Genomic DNA, 16,449 nt, shown 5'->3' on the forward strand with positions numbered 1-16,449 from the left:
CATCCATAAATTATTAAAGGCCCAATGCAGCTATTTTTATTTCAATATCAAAACATCCCCCCCCCCCCCCCGAACCTCGGCTCTGACATAAATCGGCCCTCGGCTGAATGTAGTTGCCTAACTCTGTCATATTGTGTGCCATTATGTTGCATCATACTGTATTTTAAGCCATTCGTACGTGACATATAATACATGTTAGTGTCCTAAATTGCAGCTGTGCAGTACATTGAGTACATTTGACCTTTCTTCATAAACTCTACTATGCCGCAGGCCAGGGTCAAGATTTGATGTGATTTTACCCCAACTGAGAACCCTGCTCTTGCTTCAGTAGGCTACACAAGACTGTCTCCAGTGATCCCCTATAGCAGGGGTGTCAAACTCATTTCATGGAGGGCCTGGTGTCTGCAGGTTTTTGTTTTCCTCTTTGAACAACCAGGTGTGTGGTTCCTTACTAATTAGTTACCTTAATTCATCAATAAAGGAGGAGTGAAAACCTGTAGACACTTGGCTCTCCGTGGAATGAGTTTGACACCTGTGCCCCATAGGTTCTACTTGTGCAGATTCTGTCCTTAGGCATGCTGTGTCTGCACTAATCATCACCACTCTCTGGCTGTTACAGTGGTGGAGACAGTGGCTCACAAAGGAGATGTCAGGGCCACAGTAGCACTTTTGATGAGCACTACTGAAGTGGCTGCAAGATCAATCTCAAACCCAAAGAGCAAACAGACTTTAGTCTACAGCCATGAGATGTTGTGCATTTAGAATGCTCTGTGCCAAATAGGAGGTCAAGGAGAAAGAGGACTACTGCGGGTGCACACAATGACCATGCTGCAGGCACTCACTGTGGACAATCCAATCTCCAACATAACGCATCTGCTTGATCATTTCAACAGGGCTGAATCATTTTGCACGCCCAATTTTTCAGTTTTTGATTTGTTAAAAAAAAGTTTGAAATATCCAATAAATGTCGTTCCACTTCATGATTGTGTCCCACTTGTTGTTGATTCTTCACAAAAAAATACAGTTCTATATCTTTGTTTGAAGCCTGAAATGTGGCAAAAGGTCGCAAAGTTCAAGGGGGCCGAATACTTTCGCAAGGCACTGTATCTCTAAGTATGGTACATCTTTCAAATACAAACTCATCTCATTAGTAATGTTCAAACATCCTATATTACTTCAATCACAATAGTAATTTCCATACTGTGTGAACAGGACATTTTCATAAAAGTAGAATACCCAACTCGCATGTTAGCCTACGGGCAAATGTGCACACCCTTTCAGCATACAAACATTGACATTTTGAGAAGAGTGGTTTGATCCTTTTCGTGGTGTTCCAACAAAATACAAAGGATCTGGAATTCTAAGCGTTTCACTCTAGAATTTGCAGATGTTGAATATGATAATATCCACATGTTTTGTGGATATGATTAATATGCCTTAATCATTTGCTTTCAAATAAATTGGCATATTTTATTTTGTAGTCATGTTCTGTCTAATTGTGTGATACAGGGCTAATGTGGGGTTTAATCTAGGCTGTAGGACAGGGGCCTGTTAGATATGGGACTGTTCTGGCATTCAATTCCCAATCTTGACAGGGGTGCCCACAAGCTTTGGGGCCCCCAACCCCCCAAAATGAATTTGCTTTAAAACAACTAAATTTGCTCTCAGCCTCATGTCAAAATTAGCAGAATAAGCAGAAAGTTTGTTTACAGATTCTTGAAAGTTGGGACAACCCTTCTCCAGCAGGGAAACGTTATTGTTATAGTAGAAAATTGTATTGAATACTCGGGGAGAAAAAGGTGTAGATTCACATGTCGAGCGCGGCAGGTGTTTATTACGCCTTCACAGAAGGCAGGAATCATGGTCACAGGCAGATAATGATTATACACAAGTAGGCAAACAGGCAGGTGAATCAAAACTAGGACTGAAGGCTATAATTGGTTCTCACAAACAAACTACGAAAAGGCTTAGTAGAGTCAAAACAAACAATACCTCACAAAGGCACAAACAGAATGAACTGAACTAAATAAGGAGCTGATGAGACCAGGTGAGTAACTAACAATGAACAAAAATGAAAGTCAGGGCTACGTTCAAGAACACAAAGAAACAGGGCTACAAACACAATGAAACAGAACACAAGGTTGACTAAGAAAATAAATACAGAACCTTACACAAATGATTGATTTTGTTGTGTTATTTGAGCTTAAAATGTACATTTAGGAGAATTTGATAAGGGAAAATATTTATTTTGGTATTTTCTAAATACTTTCAATATTATTCATGTTGGCTCTATGCCTGGAAATGCATTTGTTTGGCTCAAAGGATCCCAATTTCAAACTGTTCAAAATTCTAAAAACTGGCAATAATGATTATTAACTGGAAAATGATCTTATGTATATAGTTTCTTGCAATAGCCCCCTGTGACTTTAATATTTCTCTCAAAAATGTGATTTGGTCAGCGCCGTCAGATTTGTCTAAAATGAATCAGGAATGAGCAGGGTCAGCTATACTGTATCATAAGGACCCTTTTTTCATTTCTTAATTACATGTAGTGCAAAAAGACCACACATGGTCTTTAAAGTTCTTTACTTTTGATCTATTTAAACAAACAATGTTGGAATCACCATGGTCACAAAACTCCATCTGCCTGATAGAATATGAATTCGGTTCAAATACACTGAGTGTACAAAACATTAATAACACCTTCCTAATATTGAGTTGCACCCCCCTCTTTTGCCCTCAGAACAGCCTCAATTCGTCAGGACACGGACAAGGTGTTGAAAGCATTCCACAGGACTTCAGTGCACAACACAACAGCTGTCTGTGACCAGGCAACAATAAAAAGACTGTCAAAGTCAACATAGCTACTAGAAATAGCGCGTTAGCAGCCTCCTGAGTGGCGCAGCAGTCTAAGGCACTGCATTGCAGTACTTGAGGCGTCACTACAAACCCAGGTTTGATCCCAGGCTGTGTCATAACCGCCCGTGACTGGGAGTCGCATAGGGCGGCACACAATTAGCCCAGGGGAGGGTTTGGCCAGGGGGGGGGGCTTTACTTGGCTCTAGCGACTCCTTGTGACAGGCTGGGTGCCTGCAGGCTGACTTCGGTTGTCAATTGAATGGTGTTTCCCCCGACACATTGGTGCAGCTGGGTTACAGGTTAAGCGGGCGGGTGTTAAAGATCGTGGTTTGGAGGGTCATATTTAGGAGGACGCATGACTCGACCTTCGCCCCTCCCGAGCCCGTTGGGGAGTTGCAGCAATGAGACAAGATCGTAATTGGATATGACATTTTTATTTTTATTTACAAAAATAATTATGTGCTAGTAAAACTGCTACAGTCATGCAGTACAGTGTACAGTCAACAAGCAGTTTAGCAGTTACATCAGCGGACCCTGGTGGCAATAAATTAATAAAACCAAAAGCTTACCTTGACTTGGTAGCATTACAGTGTTGGATAGCCATAGCCAGCTAGCTAACATAATGTAGCATCCCTCTCTGTTTGAGCCGGGTGTTTGAGTATGCTAAACTAGCTAGCTGCATTCGCTAGTTAAGTGAAAGTGAGAGAACAAATACAACAAAATCTCTCTCTCTCTCGCTTCTCCTTAATTTTTAAATAAATACATTTGTTCCAAACTGTTCAACTATCGTCTTTCTCTCTCTTTAAGTCAACTACTCGCCACATTTAATACACTGCAGTGCTAGCTAGATTAAGCTTATGTTTTCAGTACTAGATCAATTCTCTGATCCTTTGATTAGGTGGACAATGTGTCAGTTCATGATGCAATAGCTCTGTTAGGTTGGAAATCTTCCTCCGGAAGTTGTCATAATTACTGTGTAAGTATATGGAAGGTTGTGAGAACCATGAGCCTCCTAGGTTTTGTATTGAAGTCAATGTATCCAGAGGAGGACGGAAACTAGCTGTCCTTCGGCTACACAATGGTGTTACCCTATAGAGTGCTGTTGAGGCTACTATAGACCTTCATTGCAAAACAGTGTGTTTTAATCAATTATTTTGTGATGTGAATATATTTAGTATAGTTTTCATCTACCAATAGGTGACCATTTATGTGAGGCAGTGTAAATCCTCCCTGGTCATTGTAGTTGAATCTGTGCTTGAAGTTCACTACTCGACTGAGGGACCTTACAGATAATTGTATGTGTATGGGGTACAGAAATGGGGTAATCATTAAAAAATCATGTTAGCCACTATTATTGCACACAGAGTGAGTCCAGCAACTTATTATGTGACTTGTGAAGCACATTTTTACTTGGCATTACAAAGGGGTTGACTCAAGTCATTTCAGATTTTAAAAAATTATTGTGTAAAAAAAAAAAACACAATTCCACTGTGACAATATCGGGTATTGTGTGTAGATCAGTGGCACAAAATATCAAATTAATTCATTTTAAATTCAGCCTGTAAGCCAACAAAATGTAGAAAAAGTCTGTGCCTGTCAGATAGTCTTACATCATTATCAACCTCAGTTCTTCTAACAAAACATTTTTTTTCTTCTATATATTTAACCTTTATTTAACTAGGCAAGTCAGTTAAGAACATTATTATTTACAATTACATTTATTCACGTTAGTAAGTAACAATATCTGATTTGTACGTGTTTGTCTGTCTGACTATGATCAAAGCTTCTGAATGTGGTATATCATTGCAAAGAGTTGGGGTATTTGTGTCCGACAATTCGTGAAAGTGGTCTGTTACTTTACATACGAAGCGTTTCATCAAGTCTACATCCGGGTTTTTTTCCTAGGCAATGGAGGCATATCACCTCCGTTCCTTAGGCAAAGGGAAATAAATTCGCCGCACCGTCACATAAAGTAGATCCTCTACTAAATGCGATTTCATCTATATTTATACATAGCATCACAATATACTGGATCGATTTAATACTTTAATGATATTATTGAATCAATCAGAGCCATTGGTGACTTGTTTTGTGCTAAGTGCCCCTCAGTTTTCCCTGCCCCGTTCTCGCTCACTCTTCTTACGCGCATTGATGTGCAATGTGCTCAGGATAGGGGGGTGAATGAGATTGACGAAGAGTTCTTGTTCTGTATCTCAGTTTTTCTCTTTATACTCAAATTAAATAGTGGGAAAAATTATCGGGAAAATCACATCATATGCAATGGAGTGTATTTGGATATTAAGTGGATAAATACACGCTCTGGGCGTTTTTCGGTGAAGAAGTACTACGGTGTTTGTAAATATTTATTTAAATAATTTGTGTGAGAAGAGCAGGGTTGGCTGCTGCTCAAGTGAGTGAAAGAGGAGGGTAAGAACATCTCGGGATCTTTCTATTATTATAAGAACTTTCATTTCCATCTCCGCTACTCTCTTTTATCTGATTAATATTGTTGTTTTAGATCAAGTGTATTCGCATTTTAGTCGAAGGAAAGCAGTCGCCGAGCAATCGTTTTGTTCATATATCCATATTCTAGGAGTTGGGTGATATTTTATAAGTGCCTTGCTATTGGAGGGTATTGAACGTAGTGCGTAAAGGGGCTGATTCTAACTTGCGCTAAGCTTTACGCCTCTGTTATACAATAAAAACAACGTTTGCAAAGAATTTCAAAGCACAATTCTAATGTATTTTATTGCGTGGGCAACTGCCGGGCAGTCATCCATTTCAGGTGGATAATAAGATGTTAATAAGTCAATGTGTCTGCTTTTTAGTTGAGCGAATGCTTTGTTGCTTGCCCTCTGTTTCTTTTTTTCGCGACGAGTAACACGTAATAGCGCCACAAAAGCGTTAGTGAATGCTATTGAGTAGGTTACCATTTCACGTAAAAGAAAAAAAACGTATCACATAAGTTCTTATATTTTATTCCAAAAGAGGGTTGACATGTGCATCCCCTGCTCTTGCGTAGTTAATTTTTTTGATTCAAGTTTATACCATGTGATATTTAAGTTAATAGTGTAAAAGAACTAAGCCGATTCTCATTGGACAACCAACTTGCTATTTGGAGGAGTAACTCCAGCTCGTGAATGATCTTTAGCTAATTTAGTTATGCCTGCATCAAGTGGAACTCGATAGTTTTTCTCCTGGTGCCCCACATACTAGCCTACTCCGAGAAATAAGAGTATTTACCTACTGAACAAGATATAACTAATTCGCAGGATTCGCTGTACAGTTATTCCCCCCCCCCCCCCCCTAATGTGGCCTAGCTGGTGAAATAGTGGGGGTAGTTGTAGGCCCTATTCCAGTCGAACGGCTGAGATTGGAACGCTTGATATTGTATCAGTTTTTCTTAAACGATGTCTTTATTATTAGTTTATTTGAGTGACAGACAGGTGCAGTGACGTGTCCTCAATTCAGGCCACTTTAGGAGTAGGACGTATACGTTGACCCATCTGTAGCTTACATTTCTAGTTTTGCATGGCGTTCATGTTTGGCCCCACTTTACATCATGTATTTAGACAGGTGCAGCGGAATTACAATGTAGGAACGCTACTCATTGTTGTACTCACTTACTGCACTGTTGGAGCTAGGAGCACAAGCATTTCGCTACACTCGCAATAACATCTGCTAAATATTTGTATGCAACCAATAAAATTTGATTTGATTAAACCGTATGTAGGCCCAGCCTGGTCTCATAGACTAGACGTAAAAATAGTAAACGTAAACCTAGAAACTCAAATTAGTATGATATGTTACGTTTGGTATTGTTACTAAAGACAGACGGTTACTTAACCTGTCAAGGACTGGCGGAACCCCTGCAACAGCCAGTGAAAGTGCAGGGCGCCAAATTCAAAACAACAAAAATCTCATAATTAAAATTCCTCAAGCATACAAGTATTTTACACCATTTTAAAGATACAATTCTCGTTAATCCAGCCACAGTGTCTGATTGCAAAAAGGATTTACAGCGAAAGCACCACAAACGATTATGTTTGGTCACCACCAAGCCACAGAAAAACACAGCCATTTTTCCAGCCAAAGAGAGGAGTCACAAAAAGCAGAAATAGAGATAAAGTTAATCACTAACTTTTGATGATCTTCATCAGATGACACTCATAGGACTTCATGTTACACAATACATGCATGTTTTGTTTGATAAAGTTCATATTTAATATAGTTCATATATAAGTTCATATAGATTTTCAAAAAACTTTACGGAGAAAGCAAACCATGCAATAATCTGAGTACAGACAACAAAGCAGCCAAAAAGATACCCGCCATATTGGGTAGTCAACATTACTCAGAAATAGCATTTTAAATATTCACTTACCTTTGATGATCTTCATCAGAATACACACCCAGGAATCCCAGTTCCACCATAAATGTTTGATTTGTTCGATAATGTCCATCAGTTATGTCCAAATATCTTCTTTTGTTAGGGCGTTTTGTAAACAAATCTAAAAGCACGTTCAGGTTGCGCTGAACGTCGGACGAAAAGTTTTTAAAAATTCCGTTATAGCCCGTAGAAACATGCCAAACTAAGTATGGAATCAAATAAGATGTAAAACTTCATTAATGTTCCAACTGGACAATTCCTATGTCTGTACAAATGAAGTGGAACGTAGCTACTTTTCATGTGAGTGCGCCAGACCGAGGCTGTGGCACTCTGCCAGACCACTCACTCAAAGAGCTCTTATGAGCCCCTCCTTTATAGTAGAATCCTCAAAATAGTTTGTAAATACTGTTGACATCTAGTGGAAGCCTTGGGAAGTGAAACATAACTAATATCCCACTGTATCTTCTTTTTTCTTTTTTTTCTTTTTTGAATTTTACCCCCTTTTTTCTCCCCAATTTCGTGGTATCCAATTGTTAGTAGCTACTATCTTGTCTCATCGCTACAACTCCCGTACGGGCTCGGGAGAGACGAAGGTCAAAAGTCATGCGTCCTCCGATACACAACCCAACCAAGCCGCACTGCTTCTTAACATAGCGTGCATCCAACCCGGAAGCCAGCCGCACCAATGTGTCAGTGGCCCGCCACAGGAGTCGCTGGTGCGCGATGAGACAAGGATATCCCTACCGGCCAAACCCTCCCTAACCCAGATGACGCTAGGCCAATCGCCCCACGGACCTCCCGGTCGCGGCCGGTTACGAAAGAGCCTGGGCGCGAACCCAGGCAGTACAGTGCCCTTAACCACTGCGCCACCCGGGAGGCCCCCCACTGTATCTTCAATGGTGGCTGAGTTGAAAAACTACAAACTTCAGATTTCCCACTTACTGGTTGGATTTTTTTATCAGGTTTTTGCCTGCCATATGAGTTCTGTTATACTCACAGACATCATTCAAACAGTTTTAGAAAACACTCTGAAGTTTCTATCTAAATTTACTAATTATATGCATATTCTAGCTTTTACAGCTGAGTAGCAGGCAGCTTAATTTGGGCACGTTTTTCATCCAAGCTACCCAATACTGCCCCCTACCCCAAAGAAGTTAAGGCAAAAACAAAAGTAGGGTGTGTGTATAACGCAAACGTCTAGCAACCCAGCGGTTGCATGTTCGAATCTCATCACGGACAACAATAGCATTTTAGCTTATTAGCACCCATCCAGTACCGGGTCTGACCCCCTTTCCCTCCAGAACAGCCTACATTCTTCGGGGCATGGATTCTATGCTCAGAGATGCTGTGGTGTTCAAATGTTATTTGACGAACAGAACTGGAAATGAAAGCGATCTATACTTGTTCCGGAACAGAACTGTTATTTTAAAAGCATTGTACCCGTTAATTACATTATTTTACGTTCCTGACATTTTTTTTCCAGTCCCCCAAAAATCCAACGAAGTGCCAATGCAAAGCTTTCACTCTGTCACTCAGAAACGTATTCCTGTGTCGGCCTGCCAGTTTGTGTGTAGGTGTAGGCTACCAGCCCCTTCCACTCTGAAGTATAGGTTACTAGCCTACTGACGATGTTACAAGCGTGATTTCGATATTATGGAGAGATGTTTAATTAGAGAAGAAGGGATTAACATTTTCAATGCTAGTTAAGGATACTATAGTTATCAGGTTTCACATTGGATTTAACTAACTTCAAAAAGGTAAGACGTGTTTTTCATTCTAGTGCTGTTCTGCACACACAAGCTTGTCAGCTATCTACACTGGTCTGTCCGTAGTGACTGGCAGCACAGTGTTTGTGTTTGTCTTTCATTATGATTAAGCCATGCTGTTAAGCAAAATACAATTAGCTCATAACGACTTTCCTATACAGATTAAATAATGATTCTGAACGAAACTATTCGATTTTTAAGTTCCAACCCCCCCCCCCCTCTCCACACCACTGCCACTGTCTGTTGTCATCCATGCATAGTCACAACTCTACCTACATGTACATACTACCTCAACTAACCGGTGCTCCTGCACATTGACTCTGTACCGGCACCCCCCTGTATATATTGTTATTTTTTTTACTGCTGCTCTTTAATTACTTGTTACTTTAATCTCATATTCTTGTCCATATTTTTTTTGAAACTGCGCTGTTGGTTAGGGTTTCGTAAGTAAGCATTTCACTGTAAGGTCTACCTACACCTGTTGTATTCGGTGCATGTGACTAATACAATTTTATTTGATTGTACGAGTTGCAATTTGTAACTTATTGTACGAATTGAAATTCGTAACATCATATGAAATGGATGATGGACATCCACAAATTAATACATACCATATGAAACGAAACATATCATACTAATTGGAGTGTTCTGGATTTACATTTACTATGTTACGTAGACCCCTGAGTCCAGGTTGGTAGGCCTACAACTGTTATACCTATAGTATTAACATTTAGTATGCTCGTCATGAATAATTTCAAGGATTTCTGCAGAAAGTACAGGTTTTTAGAAAATAAAGCCACTGTAACTGTTGATGATTTTTCATTGCAATGTCTTAACCCTTGCACTATAAATTGTGCACACCATCAAAGAGTGGACCACGAACAAAACAAAAACAAAAACAACGGTGCAAATGCATTTAATGCATGACATTGTTATGTGCAAATATCACTTGTTTTTTATTATATGTCTGTAGGCTATGGTGTTCAAGCAATGACATTCCATGACAGCATGGTTTAATCATAATGAAAGACAAACACAAACACTGTGCATGCAAACTGTAACGTTTTTTGAAACATAATTTGAAGCTATAACAGTATTGTTTACAAAGTTTTCTGTGATACCAAAAACAATGGACTAAGTGCTTTTTAGTTTTTTGGTTTTGATCATGTTATATTCTTCTAAATCAAGGGATACAGACTATTTCCCTAATTAAAATTACTGGAACTCTTACATACTTTTAGTAACCTACAGTATGAAAAAGCAGTGTACTCCTAGATCATTTGAATCGTAGATCAGCTTCCTGTACACTAAGGCTGTGAATTGCCAGGGACCTCCAGATATTATCTTAATGCTTAGCTCCCGATAGGATATGTATTGCGATGCGACACTGCGATTCTATTGGCGTTTTGATGTTCCAAACATATTGCTCACTATTTGTCTGCTGCTGAGAGACGAGAGATGAGAAAACACGTTTTGTTCAGTCATGGAAGTAAAAGTGCTGAAAATACATTGATCACTATTTAAAAAGAAGATGGACAACAAGCTATAGGATGAAAAATACCATAGTTTTTCCGCAGGTACACCCGGCTAGCGCTGGCTAACGCTACATTCAGTGCATTCGTAAAGTATTCAGACCGCATCACTTTTTCCACACTTTGTTACATTACATTACAGCCTTGTTCTTTTTCCTCAATAATCTACAGACAATACCCCATAATTACAGTGAAAACAGGTTCTTAGATATTTGTACAAATGTGTGTGTGTATAATATATATATATATATATATATATATATATATATATATATATATATATATAACTGAAATACCTTATTTACATAAGTATTCAGGCCGTTTGCTGAGACTCGAAATTGAGCTTGGGTGCGTCCTGTTTCCATTGATCATCCTTCAGATCTTTTTACAACATGATTGGAGTCCACCTGTGGTCAATTCCATTGATTGGACATTATTTGGAAATGCGCCCCCCTGTCTATATAAGGTCCCAACAGTTGACAGTGCATGTCAGAGCAAAAACCAAGCCATGAGGTGGATGGAATTGTCTGTAGAGCTTCGATACAGGATTTGGTCGAGGCAGAGATCAGAGGGAAAGGTACCAAAACAATTCAGAAGCATTGAAGGTCCCCAAGAACACAGTGGCCTACATCATTCTTAAATGGAAAAAGTTTGGAACCACCAAGACTCTTCCTACAGTTGGCCGCCAGGCCAAACAGAGCAATTGGGGGAGAAGGGCCTTGGTCAGGGAGGTGACCAAGAACCCAATGGTCACTCTGACAGAGCTCCAGAGTTCCTCTGTGGCAATGGGAGAACAATCCAGAAGGACAACCATTTCTGCAGCACTCCCCCAATCAGATGGAATCCACTCCTCAGTAAAAGGCACATGACATCCCGCTTGGAGTTTGCCAAAAGGCACATAAAGACTCTTAGACCATGAGAAACTACATTCTTTGCTCTGATGAAACCAAGAATTAACTCTTTGGCCTGAATGCCAAGCATCACGTCTGGAGGAAACCTGGCACCATCCCTTCAATGAAGCATGGGGGTGGCAGCATCATGCTGTGGGGATGTTTTTCAGCGGCAGCGACAGGGAGACTAGTCGGGATCATGGGAAAGATGAACGGAGCAAAGTACCGAGAGATCCTTGATGAAAACATGCTCCAGAGCACTCAGGACCTCAGACTGGGGAGAAGGTTCACCTTCCAACGACCCTAAGCACACAGCCAAGACAACATAGAAGTGGCTTTGGGACAAGTCTCTGAGTGTTCTTGAGTGGCCCAGCCAGAGCCCAGACCCGATCAAACATCTCTGGAGAGACCTGAAAATAGCTGTGCAGCGACACTCCCCATCTAACCTGGCAGAGCTTGAAAGGATCTGCAGAGAAGAATGGGATAAACTCCCCAACTACAGGTGTGCCAAGCTTGTATCATCATACCCACTGAGTAAAGGGTCTGAATACTTATTTTATTTGTCATAAATTAGCATACATTTTTAAAAACCTGTTTTTGTTTTATCATTATGGGGTATTTTGTGTAGATTGATGAGGGGGGGAAACTATTTATTCCATTTCAGAATAAAGTCTGTAACGTAACAAAATGTCAAGGTGAAAAAGTCAAGTTCAAGGTCAAAGTCAAGGAAAAGGTCAAGGTGTCTGAATACTTTCCGAAGACACTGTATAGTAGCCCAAAAATAATATATCATATTTACCTACTGAACAAAATCAAACTCATTTGCAGGCTTAAGTATACAGTTATTTCCCCCAAATAAATGTGGCCTAGGGATAGGTAACTATCGATTTATTCCCCCATCACTAATGTACACCTGGACTGTGTTTTACCTATATACTCTTTCCCTTGAAGTTGGCATGTTCTCAAGGATAGTGAGGGAAGGATATGAGGAGAGCAGGAGACAGAGAGAGAGTGAAAAATGGGAGAGGGAGGAAGCCAGTCCACTCAGCCAGGTGGTGAGTCCATGTAATGTCTCCAATGTTATTATTGTTCTCTTGGCACAAGGCCCTGGCCGGAAATCAATCCGCCGGCTGGGAGGCTGTAACACTGCTGCGATTTGACTCGCTCTCTTTCCCAGTTTTCACTCTCTATGAGTTGCTTACACACAGTGTACAAAACTAGCAGGATGTTAGTTTGCACATTCATCTCTTTATTTTCTGATTATCAAACAGTCTTTAAAAAAAAAATACTGCATTTGTTTTGGACCACACAATTGTCTAATGTACTATTAATACTTTAAAGGCCCAACCAGGCCTAGAGAAGAGAGGGTAGTCCATACTATCCAAAACATAGTAGAGTGAGATGATGTAAAACAAAAACCAGAAAAAAACAATTCCAAAACATTATGCGGAATCTTCTCTGGCATATCACAATCTAACGACTTAGTGGAGTAGCCCTGGGCCCTGACGTCTTTGAATGGGCTCTACAGTGAGAGAGAATAGAGAGTGGACAGCAAGTGTTTTGTGCCCCTGCTGTGTGTGAGGAAAGCCCATACTATGACATGCTGCTGGACGTTGTACTGCGACATTATTTAAGTGGAGTGGCTTATCTGATTCATTCTTTTTTTTTGTGTCACAGCTGCCACCCCCTCAATGCAAAATTGGATGGTGTTCAAAACTGAAGACTGTGTGAAGGTAAAGCTTTGAACATTTATGATGTGTGTGTGTGTGTTAGGGGTGTGAACGTTTAAATACAATTGGGATCCTTAACACATAACTGAACATTTTAATCACAGTGCAGTTATCACAAAACATATGATTTTACATGTTATAGTCTAACTAGACGATAGGCTATAAAGGCCTCGGGAAAGTTGTGTAATTTAAATAAATCCAGAGAGGATGATGTAAACTTTAGGCTACTTTGGTGAATTTGCGAGGCATATTAGATAAGACATTGAAAGATACAGATAACCAAGACATACAGTGCGTATTCAGGCCCCTTGACTTTTTTCACATTTAGTTACGTTACAGCCTTATTCTAAAATGGATTCAATATTATATACATTTTTTCAGCAATCTACACACAATACCCTGTAACAACAAAGCGAATAACAGGTTTTTAGATTTTTTGCAAATGTATTAAAAATAAAAAACATACCTTATTTGAGCTGAGTTACATCCTGTTTCCATTGATCATCCTTGAGATGTTTCTACAACTTGATTGGAGTCCACCTGTGGTAAATTCAATTGATTGGACATGATTTGGAAAGGCACACACCTGTCTATATAAGGTCCCACAGTTGACAGTGCATGTCAGAGCATAAACCAAGCCATATGGTCGAAATAATTGTCCATCGAGCTCCGAGACAGGATTGTGTCGAGGCACAGATCTGGGGAAGGGTAAGAAAACATTTCGGCAGCATTGAAGGTTCCGAAAAATACAGTGGCCTCCATCATTCTTAAATGGAAGAAATTTGGAACGACCAAGACTCTTCCTAGAGCTGGCCGCCCGACCAAACTGACCAATCGGGGAGAAGGGCCTTGATCAGGGAGGTGACCAAGAACCCGATGGTCACTCTGACAGAGCTCCAGAGTTCCTCTGTGGAGATAGTTGTCCTTCTGGAAGGTTCTCCCATCTCTTCAGCACTCCACCAATCAGACCAATATGGTAGAGTGACCATTCCTCAGTAAAAGGCACATGACGGATCGCCTGGAGTTTGCCAAAAGGCACCGGAAGACATAGACCATGAGAAACTAGATTCTCTGGTCTGATGAAACCAAGATTGAACTGTTTGGCCTGAATACCAAGCATCACGTCTGGAGGAAACCTGGCACCATTCCTACAATGAATCATGGTGATGGCAGCATCATGCTGTGGGTATCTTTTTCAGCGACTGGCAGACTAGTTGGGATCAAGGGAAAGATGAACAGAGAAAAGTACAGAGATCCTTGATGAAAAGCTGCTCCAGAGTGCTCAGGACCTCAGACTGGGGCGAAGATTCACCTTCCATCAACGACCCTAAGCACACAGCCAAGACAATGCAGGAATGGCTTTGAATGTCCTTGAGTGGCCCAGCCAGAGCCCGGACTTGAACCCAATCGAACATCTCTGGAGAGACCTGAAAATAGCTGTGCAGCAATGCTCCCCATCTAACCTGACAGAGCTTGAGAGGATATGCAGAGAGGAATGGGAGAAACTCCCCTTAATACGGTTGAGCCAAGCTTGTAACATCATACCCAAGAAGACTCAAGGCTGTAATCACTACCAAAGGTGCTTCAACTAAGTACTTAGTAAATGGTCTGAATGCTTATGTAAATGTGATATTTCAGTTATGTTTTAAAAATAAATTGGCACAAATTTCTAATGTAACAATGTGCAAAAGGTCAAGGGGTCTGAATATTTTCAGAAGGCACTGTATGCACACCTCTCTCTCCCACACGCTGGCTCGCCTGCTCTTTCTCTTTGCTAATGATGCGAGATACAGCATACCATTTGCTAGATGCAGCTTTTGATTGCCTAGTGCAATAGTTCTGACTTCGTCTACTTGGTGTCCGACCTGCCTATACTGTGCCCCTCCCCTCTCTCATCGTCCCTCGCTAGTTCGCTTTGAAAGATGCGAGCGTATGTGTTCACTCATCCCTTGGAAAACAGTGTGCACAGTCATTTTAGCTTGGACTTCATGCTAGTTAAAGCTGCTTTCTCTGATCTTTACACCACACCTACACACACACACACACACACACACACATACAGCACCCCGAGCTTGGCACACTCCCCACATAACACGCACATCCCAACTTAGCTGTCACAATCTTGACACTCAGCGATAGGAGTCAACACCGGGATGTCGACATGCAAGGAGTCGAGGAATCAATTATTTTGGAGTCAACTTTCCACCTCTACGTCCTCGCCGTTACCCGTTGGAAAAATTAGAAAGGCAAATGACAAAAGCGAAGTCCTGTATGGCCGTACATAGAGAAGTTAAACGAGAAGGTGGTGAAATGCAAACTTTGGTGGAATTGAGGTACGGTAATGGTAGTACAGGTGCAAAGCCTTAATCATCAGAAAGGGACGCACCAGGAGACCCAAACCTTTGCCGGCAGCAGCACAGCTGCATTGTGAATTCACGTGGAATTTGAATGACATTTGCTTGTCGTTTTAATGGGAACCCGCGAAAAGATTGGTTGTTTTAAACTTTAAAAATATATATATTTGTCACGTGTGTGTGTGTATACAGTTGAAGTCAGAAGTTTACATACACCTTAGCCAAATACATTTAAACTCAGTTTTTCACAATTCCTGAAATGTAATCCTAGTAAACATTCCCTGTCTTAGGGTCAGTTAGGATCACCACTTTATTGTAAGAATGTGAAACGTCACAATAATACTAGAGATAATCTTTTATTTCTCTCATCACATTCCCAGTGGGTCAGAAGTTTTCATGCACTCAATTAGTATTTGGTAGCATTGCCTTTTAAATAGATTAACTTGGGTCAAATGTTTCGGGTAGCCTTCCACAAGCTTCCCACAATAAGTTGGGTGAATTTTGGCCCATTACTCCTGACAGAGCTGGTGTAACTGAGTCAGGTTTGTAGGCCTTCTTGCTCGCACACGCTTTTTCAGTTCTGCCCACAAATTTTCTATGGGATTGAGGTCAGGGCTTTGTGATGGCCACTCCAATACTGTGTTGTCCTTAGGCCATTTTGCCACAACTTTGTATGCTTGGGGTCATTGTCCATTTGGAAGACCCATTTGCGACCAAGCTTTAACTTCCTGACAGATGTCTTGAGATGTTGCTTAATTTTCCTTCCTCATGATGCCATCTATTTTGTGAAGTCCCTCCTGCAGCAAAGCCCCCCCACAACATGATGCTGCCACCTCCGTGCTTCACGGTTGGGATGGTGTTCTTCAGCTTGCAAGCTTGCAAGCCTCCCCCTTTTTCTTCCAAACATAACAATGGTCATTACGGCCAA

At 40.8% G+C, this 16,449-nt stretch overlaps 1 protein-coding gene across 13 annotated transcripts in view; it reads left to right on the plus strand.

Moving 5' to 3' along the window:
• Positions 1–4,999: 4,999 nt before the first annotated feature.
• LOC110506321 (PHD finger protein 21A) overlaps positions 5,000–16,449 on the plus strand; it is a 50,304-nt gene continuing 38,854 nt past the window's right edge. For 9 of the 13 annotated variants that reach the window (XR_005039674.2, XR_016492177.1, XR_016492178.1 and 6 more), the window contains exons 1-2: positions 5,000–5,286; positions 13,115–13,170. Coding sequence is in view for 10 of the 13 variants with exons in the window: in XM_036963432.2 (XP_036819327.2) it covers positions 13,129–13,170 (42 nt within the window). In the remaining 3 variants the exon portion in view is untranslated. The remainder of the gene's footprint in view (positions 5,287–13,114; positions 13,171–16,449) is intronic. The other 4 variants (XM_021585857.3, XM_090221953.1, XM_090221957.1 and 1 more) reach the window with 2 other exon arrangements.

This window comes from Oncorhynchus mykiss, chromosome 26 (genome assembly GCF_057628025.1).
Source record: "Oncorhynchus mykiss isolate SJ-2025 chromosome 26, ASM5762802v1, whole genome shotgun sequence".
NCBI lineage: Eukaryota > Metazoa > Chordata > Actinopteri > Salmoniformes > Salmonidae > Oncorhynchus > Oncorhynchus mykiss.